Source organism: Culex quinquefasciatus, chromosome 3 (genome assembly GCF_015732765.1).
Source record: "Culex quinquefasciatus strain JHB chromosome 3, VPISU_Cqui_1.0_pri_paternal, whole genome shotgun sequence".
Lineage (NCBI taxonomy): Eukaryota > Metazoa > Arthropoda > Insecta > Diptera > Culicidae > Culex > Culex quinquefasciatus.
Window position 1 is genome coordinate 113330954 of NC_051863.1, and position 8834 is coordinate 113339787.

The 8834-nt window shown below is 34.5% G+C and overlaps 2 protein-coding genes across 2 annotated transcripts in view; one reads left to right on the plus strand and one right to left on the minus strand.

The window, feature by feature from the left end:
* Positions 1-39: 39 nt before the first annotated feature.
* Positions 40-8834, minus strand: part of LOC119768734 (integumentary mucin C.1-like) — an 8955-nt gene continuing 160 nt past the window's right edge. The window contains exon 2 of the mRNA XM_038259603.1: positions 40-684. Within this exon, the coding sequence (XP_038115531.1) occupies positions 40-552 (513 nt within the window). The 5' untranslated portion in view covers positions 553-684. The remainder of the gene's footprint in view (positions 685-8834) is intronic.
* The window catches only part of LOC119768733 (mucin-5AC-like), a 1502-nt gene continuing 1454 nt past the window's right edge, over positions 8787-8834 (plus strand). The window contains exon 1 of the mRNA XM_038259602.1: positions 8787-8834. This exon is cut by the window's right edge and continues 242 nt beyond it. The gene's annotated coding sequence lies outside the window, so the exon portion shown is untranslated.

The following is an 8834-nucleotide window of genomic DNA, read 5'->3' on the forward strand; positions in this document are numbered from 1 at the left end:
GTTTTTATTGGAATTTATTCAGTAAGTTATTCGACGTTTTCAGTTCAAAAAGCTCCCAATAATTGAAGTTTTTGTATGACCCGGGTTGCGCTTGGTTTTAGTTGGTTTGATCCGCAGCTTGTCCGCGAATCCAGCAGTACGGAGAAAGGCGGCTGCCGGAATCGTGACAGTCGAAGTTGCTGTGGCCAGAATAGTCGACGTGATGTACACTGTGTTTGTGGCCGGATATGTGGTTAAAGTTGTGGTCGAAAACAGCGTTGTCGTTTCGGTAACGGAAGATGTTATCGTTTCAAGAACCAACGCAGGCGTAGACGTTGAAGTGGTCGTAACCGTTGCGGTCAGTGTTGAGGTCGCCGTTGACGGGATCGGAGTTACCGTAACGGTGGGAGTGATTGTGCCGGTGCTTGTGAAAACGGGAGGCGTTATTGTGTCCGTAACTGTGCTGGTTGATGTTACAATCACGGGTATTGTGGAAGTGATCGTAGATGTGACGGTCGTCGTAGGTGTGACGGTGAACTCTCCCTGGTAAATGGTTGATGTCGAGGTCGTCATTATGCACCTGCGCTGGCGCCATGTTGACTGCAGGTGAGTTTCTATGTAGTGAGGTATTTCTGGAGAATCGGTATCCGGCGGGTATGCAGCACTGCTGTGCAGTAATCCGATGAACACGAGCAGAATAAATTTCTGAAATAATGAGAACAATGATTCAAGAAGTGAGTATACAGAAATTATGGGTATGACCATGGGTAAAAAACGATACACCTATCGTAATTTTGAAGCAATTTAAACTATTTAAATGACATAAAATAACTTCATACTTGAAAATGTGTTGAAATAGTTTACCAATATTTTCCCAAAATTTGTGTTTTGTGTTCTAAATTGACTATTACCCTTAGAGGGGGTGATCTTGGGTCAATCAAACTAAAGTGTTGCTCAAATACCAAGAACAACTAACAAGTCATTCGTCAGTAAAACTTGATCAAAGGCATCGTATTGACTTGCAACAATGTTGAAAATGAACTGTTTTAGTACTTTTCGATCAACTTTGAAAAATATTTCAAAATGTTAATTTTCTGAGTGGCTACCAATACCAATACCTTAACAGTGCACATCAACCCGAGCTTTGCATCCAGATTTTTGTTACCGAAATTTTATGATCTTAAAAAGATCCGTAAAGATTTACAACAAAATTTGTAATTTTTACAATCGATTAATTTTAGTTCAACAATTTTGAAATAAGAAGGCAACAACTTCCTTTGTTGTTGTGTACCCTTGAATTCAAACATCTATCAAGATGACAGGATTTTCTCTAGAAACGTTTTTTTTTTCAGCAAAGTTACCTAGAGATATTCCTATTACAAACCTTTGAAAGAAATAGGTTTCATTGATAAGAATAAGAGAAATTTCTCAACATCGTAATCACTTTGACGGTAGTTTTATCAGTGATTTACAAAAGTTATAAGCAATAGTCCCAGATCTTAATTATACATCTTGACGTGCTTTAAAAGCCCTTTCCAATGCAAAAAAAAAAGAATAGGATTTCATCCAGCTTCACGAAAATGTGAGAACTTTTATGATTTTAACTGATTTTTTGGACCTCAAACTTCAATGATCGTTTTACCTCACTTCCCGTTGTCGTAAAAGGTTTATATTTGGCATGAGTTCATTTCATATGTAGACAAACAAACAATTAAGTTTCAAGTTTCTGTATACATAACATAGAAAAACTCGTCCTTAATGGCTGGACAAGATCAAGTGAGGTTCATGGATTAGCAGAAGTAAAAATGTTGGATCAGAAGATTCATGAAAAATGTTTGAAATTCAGGGAAAAATGTGCTATTTCTGAATATTCCTTGATTCAAGGATTGGTTTAGTTTATTGTACGTTTATGTTGGTTTTAGGTTAGGTTATGTTTTCTTAACTTTTTTTTTCCTCATTGTACCTAGTGTTACAAAAATGATAAATCATATACTGTTAAAGTTATAAAAATGAACAGTGTTTAAATCACGAAAAGCAAACTAAAGCTGAAGAGCCACAGCTGACCACTTATTATGTTGATCAAATGTAATTAATATAAGAAAGATTCAATCAAGTATATTTAATTTAAAAAAAACTCGTCCTTAAGGGTGCACAAAAGCCAAGGAAATCGCTGTCTTCTTATTCCAAAATTATCAAAATGACGGACTCAATCCTGCAACACCTAATTGTAAAAATATTAAAATTTTGTTTTAAATTATGTTTTATACAGTACTTTAGGGGATGAATAGAAAAAATAGTCATATCGATAATTCCCGTTGTTTTGAAGATACTAAAATGTCTGTAACAAAAATCTTGTTGCAAAAGCTCCGGTTGATGTGCTCCGTTTAAGGGAAATTTATTTCCAAAAAGAAATTAATTGTGGAAGTTTACTAAACTATTTGGAAAACTTAACGATGAATGTATTTAAAAAAATAAAACATGCACTTTTAAAAAGTTCAGTTTAAATTAAATATAAAAGTAATACAACTAGCGACACATGGGACCACAAATTGAATTCATCCTGAAAATGTTGAAAAAACCACATCCCCAAGGATTTTTTGGAAATTTATATTATTAATTTTCGAACAAAAAAAGAGTCAATCAAGAACTGTTTTAGATGGATATTCGTTTGAATAAAAATTAAAACATCAAATTTTTAGAAAGTTTATTAGGGTAATCTGTTTTTAATTTCAAAAGTTTAATGATGTTAGAAATTAAACTTAAAACAATTAAAAGTGCCAATTAAAAATGATTTCAATCATGATTTCAAAAAAAAAAATAAAGAATTTTAATTTATTTTTGGAATATTTTTCAACAGGTAAGGTTTTTCTCAAGATTATTATTTTTAAAACATGGACTGGGGTATGCCACACAAAGCTTATGCACTATTTTGAACAACAAAAAAAAGTTATGTTGAAAATTCTTAGTTTGAATTCCGGCGTGACTATCAAAGTCATAGTTTTTCTTGTTCAAATCATATTTAAGATGTTCAAACTTAATTTGTACGTTAAATATACCATCACTAAAGTAGCTGATAAAGTTTTTAATAAAAAAAAATCAATGTTTATATTTAGTTATCAAAATTTATAAGCTTCTTAACAAAATACATATAAATCTACTTTTATTCTATAAAATAATCGATTTATATTGCATTTCATACTGGATTCGAAGCACGAATTACAAGTTTTCACATTTCACATGAAATTTGTTAAACTGAAATTACCGAAAAAATTGTAGATTTTTTTAATTGTGTTTCAAAAACACATATTATTTATGATTTACAAACTTATTTAACCTTCTCCTAGTGGAAAATTGTCCAAAAAATCCGAAAATGCATTCCGTATTCCGATTCAACATCATGTTCATTGAGAAAATCATGACACTTCTAAATATAAAAACTTCTATCAACATTTTCTTAGCTAATGTTAACTAACTTTTTACAACTTTTCAAAATTTTATGAAAAGTTCCTCTTGAGGTACTTTGAACACTTTTTTTTTTTTAATGTATATTTATTCAAATTTCTTTTCCATGTACATTCATTCAGTTAAAATATTATTGAGTGTCCAATCACAAACGATGACTTTTCACCTCAATTTTAAATACTAGCAACTTTCATTTATTCATGAAATATTGTAGCTTTCGCTATTCAGTGATTTCAAATGTAGGAGGTCCTACATGTACAAAAGGGAAAAGGGATACCTTAAAACTAACTTATAAACTATATAAAGAGCGGATCAATGCAGCTGAAGACTGCAATGATTTTTGTCGAAATGCATCAATTATCTTATTGGACATAACATCCAAAGTGTCAACTTCGGCTAATTGATGAAGTTCACTGGTGCTGAACCAGGGAGGAAGTTTCAGAATCATTTTCAGAATTTTGTTCTGAATCCTCTGAAGTTTTTTCTTCCTGGTTAAGCAACAGCTTGTCCAGATCGGCACAGCATAAAGCATGGCAGGTCTGAAAATTTGTTTATAAATTAACAGTTTATTCTTGAGACAAAGTCTAGAATTCCTGTTTATAAGTGGATACAAACATTTAATATATTTGTTACATTTAACCTGGATACTTTCAATGTGATCCTTGTAAGTAAGGTTTTTGTCAAAAGCAAGTCCAAGATATTTCACTTGATCCTCCCACTTTAAATTTACCTCATTCATCTTTATAATGTGATGACTTTTGGTTTAAGAAAATCAGCCCTTGGTTTGTGAGGGAAAATAATAAGTTGAGTTTTTGCAGCATTTGGAGTAATTTTCCATTCTTTCAAATAAGAATTGAAAATATCCAAGCTTTTTGTAATCTTCTTGTGATGACACGAAGGCTTCTGCCTTTGGCGGAGATGCTTGTGTCATCAGCAAAAGTGATTTCTGACATCCTGGGGCAAATCAGGCAAGTCAGAAGTAAAAATATTGTATAAAATTGGACCCAAAATGCTTCCTTGAGGGACGCCAGCACGTACAGGTAGTTGATCAGATTTGCTATTCTGATAACATACCTGCAGAGTACGATCCGTCAAATAATTTTGAATAATTTTCACGATATAAATCGGAAAATTAAACCTTTTCAATTTCGCAATCAAACCTTTATGCCAAACACTGTCAAATGCTTTTTCTATGTCTAGAAGAGCAGCGCCAGTAGAATAGCCCTCAGATTTGTTGCTTCGAATTAAATTTGAAACTCTCAACAACTGATGAGTAGTTGAATGCCCAAGGCGAAATCCAAACTGCTCATCAGCGAAAATTGAATTTTCATTAATGTGCGTCATCATTCTATTAAGAATTATTCTTTCGAATAATTTACTAATAGATGAAAGCAAACTAATGGGCCGATAGCTTGAGGCTTCAGCAGGATTTTTATCCGGTTTCAAAATCGGAATTACTTTGGCATTTTTCCAACTACTGGGAAAATATGCCAAATCAAAACATTTGTTGAAAATTTTGACCAAGCAACTTAAAGTTGCTTCTGGTAATTTTTTAATTAAAATGTAAAAAATGCCATCCTCACCAGGGGCTTTCATATTTTTAAATTTTTTGATAATAGATTTTATTTCATTCAGATCCGTATTAAAAACTTCATCTGATGAAAATTCTTGTTCAACAATATTCTGAAATTCTATTGAAATTTGATTTTCAATAGGACTCAAAACATTCAAGTTGAAATTATGAGCACTCTCAAACTGCTGAGCAAGTTTTTGAGCTTTTTCCCATTAGTTAATAGAATATTATCACCATCTTTTAAAGAAGGGATGGGTTTTGAGGTTTCTTAAGAACCTTTGAAAGTTTCCAAAAAGGTTTGGAATAAGGTTTAATTTGTTCGACATCTCTTGCGAACTTTTCATTTCGCAGGAGAGTGAATCTGTGGTCAATAACCTTTTGCAAATCTTTTGAATTCGCTTCAGTGCAGGATCACGAGAACGTTGATACTGTCTTCGGCGAACATTTTTCAGACGAATCAGAAGCTGAAGATCGTCATCAATAATGGGAGAATCAAATTTGACTTGGACTTTAGGAATAGCAATATTCCTAGCATCCAAAATTGCATTAGTTAAAGATTCCAAGGCTGAATCAATATCAGCTTTGGTTTCTAAAACAAAATCATGATTTAAATTATTCTCAATATGATGCTGATACCTGTCCCAATTAGCTTTGTGGTAATTAAACACAGAACTATTGGGTCTGGTAACTGCTTCATGAGAAAGTGAAAAAGTTACTGGAAGATGATCAGAATCAAAATCAGCATGAGTCACTAAAGGACCACAATACTGACTTTGATTTGTCAACACCAAATCAATTGTTGATGGATTTCTAACAGAAGAAAAGCAAGTTGGCCCATTCGGGTATAAAACCGAATAAAGACCAGAAGTGCAATCTCTGAACAGAATTTTACCATTGGAATTTACTTTTGAATTATTCCAAGATTGGTGTTTGGCATTAAAATCACCGATGATCAAAAATCGAGATCTATGCCGAGTAAGTTTATTCAAATCCCCTTTGAAATAATTTTTATTTTCCCCAGTGCATTGGAATGGCAAATATGCAGCTGCAATCATAATTTTCCCAAAAGAAGTTTCAAGTTCAATGCCCAAACTTTCAATAACTTTTAACTTAAAGTCACGTAACGTGCTATAAGTCATACTACGGTGGATAACTATTGCAACTCCACCGCCATTTCGATTCATTCGGTTATTAGTTATAACTTTATAATCTGGATCACTTTTCAAATAAGTGCCAGTTTTTAAAAATGTTTCGGTTATAACAGCAACATGCACGTTATGAACTCGTAAAAGTTGAAAAATTCATTTTCTTTCGCTTTTAAAGAGCGAGCATTAAAATTCATAATATTGATGGAATTACTTAGATCCATGATTAAACTTCAGGGTAAGAACAACATCATTCGCAAATTTTAATCCAATCTGGATTGCTTCCATCATGGATGTAGCATTACTCATTGTTTGAATCAAACCAAACAGTGAGTTTTGCAAAAAAGTCATTTTTTCAAACGTAACATCGCCGAGATCAGAAGATCCCAAAGCGTTGCCAGCAGAAAAATTTTCAAATGAGATTTGAGGTACCTGCCCAATTTCAGAAAGATTGGTAGAGGATTTAAAATTCGTGGATGAACCCGAAACGACGTTAGCATAAGAAATGCCATTGTTGTTACCTAACTTTTCCACGGTAGGGGTATTTCTAGCATTGTTCGAGTGAGACAGCACGAACGTTTGATTTAAAGATGCAGGTACAACCTGACTTTGAGAAAATTTCGGTTTGGATTTCGGCTGATGCTTAGCACGAGAATCCAAAACCTTTTTCTGATGGGGCAATCCCAGAAATTTGATTTGTGATTTCCACCACAATTTGCACATTTAAATTGGGTGACTTCTTTCACGGGACAATTGTCCTTGTCGTGAGAAGAATCCCCGCAAACCATGCATTTTGGAACCATGGCGCAATGATCAGTACCGTGACCGAATGCCTGGCAACGCCGGCACTGGGTCAGATTCTGGCCATTACCGCCATGTTTCTTAAAATGCTCCCACTTTACCCGTACATGGAACAAAAACTGAACTTTGTCCAAAAGTTTCAAATTGTTGATTTCATTTCTGTTGAAATGAATCAGATAAAATTGTGAAGTCAAACCAAAGCGAGAAATATTCCCGTTTGATTTTTTCTTCATTGGTATTACTTGGGATGGGGCAAAGCCAAGCAACACCTTAAGTTCGTTTTTGATCTCATCCACCGACAAGTCGTTGGAGAGACCTTTCAAGACCGCCTTGAATGGCCGAGCATTCTTGGTCTCATACGTGTAGAAATTGTGTTTGTGGTTTTTCAAATAACCAACAAAAGTTTGGTGATCTTGTAAAGATTCCGTCAACAAGCGACATTCTCCTCTTCGACTGCTGGAACGAAACCTTCAAATTGCAAGTTTCCTTGCAATTCTTCAGTTGCGTTCGAAAGCTGGCCAAATCGGAGACGGAAGTCACTACAATTGGCGGAGCCTTTACTCGTTTCTCGACGGCAGAAGGCTCAGTACGAGGAGAAGGTTCCTTGTCATCAGTTTCGGATAAAACACCGAAACTGTTTGTCAATGGAATTGGAGGATTGACCTCACATTCAGAATCAGAATCAGACCTCAGAAGAGGCTGTTTTCTTTTTCTGTTTCCGTTAGCCGGTTTAGCGTTCAAACGCTTCACCGACGTAACGACCAAATCTTCAGAAGATTTGCGTTTACCTTTGTTTTGACGCATTTTGCAAGCAAAGTTCTCTTTAAAAGATGGCTTCGTTTGTAAAATACAACAAAATTTCAGGCGGGGTTAGTCTTGAAAAGACTGTTTAGAATTTTGGAAAATAACTCAGGTAGTCTTTAAAAAGACTGTGAATTTTGTTTTGAAATAACTCTGAGCTTAGGTAGTAAAAAATACCGCAGCTCTAGTGTCCGTTCACCACGAAGGTTCGCAAGACACTGAACTTTGAACACTTCTTTACTGCGGTCAGTATGATGTCAGTATAAACCATTCCGAAAGTATTTTAATTGCAATCTCCATCAAAGTCACCCCGGCTATCAAAGTCACCCTGTTTTACGGTATTTCGGATTTTTAAATTTATTTTTATAGATCCTAATAAAGTGCCAAGAATATTTATACTACAACTTCCAATACGCTTTTTGGGCAATTCAGCAGTACAACTTAGTAAATATTTAATTCCCCTTGTTCTGCACACAAAATATACATTCACCACCAAATACGTGTCACTTGATAAGAAACCTTCCTCCTGGCAGAACACTTTCCAAATGGAATTACCGTACCATAAACATGATGCAAAAAGAGCCCTCGAGATGCACCGCTAAAACCACTGCACCGATCGACACGCGCAAAACTAATGAAGACAAGAAGTGCAATTTCACCAGCATTCGAAAGGCATTTTCGAAAAGTCAGCCGCCTAATATAGCAGAACGACACGTGAAAGGTGTCCGATGTTCGAAAGTCAAACCGGTTGACAAAAAACGAGGAAGAAAGGCGTTCTAACCAAATCGATTGACGGAGCATGGTAGAACATAACGAAAAGGTATTGAACTCGTAATCAAGTGATTAAACATAATTGACAAAACAGAGTTCGCCAAAACCAAGAAATGGAACTGATTTCATGTCACTTAACATCGATATATTTACTTTTTTTCTTATCGTTTTCAAATTTCTACAACTATTCCGATTCTACTGTTTTTTTTTAAATACTTTTCTTCTTCATTCGTTACTATTAACCATAAAATTTACTTTATATTCAAGTCTTCTTTAGAATAAGAAAATTTCTTTTATCAAGA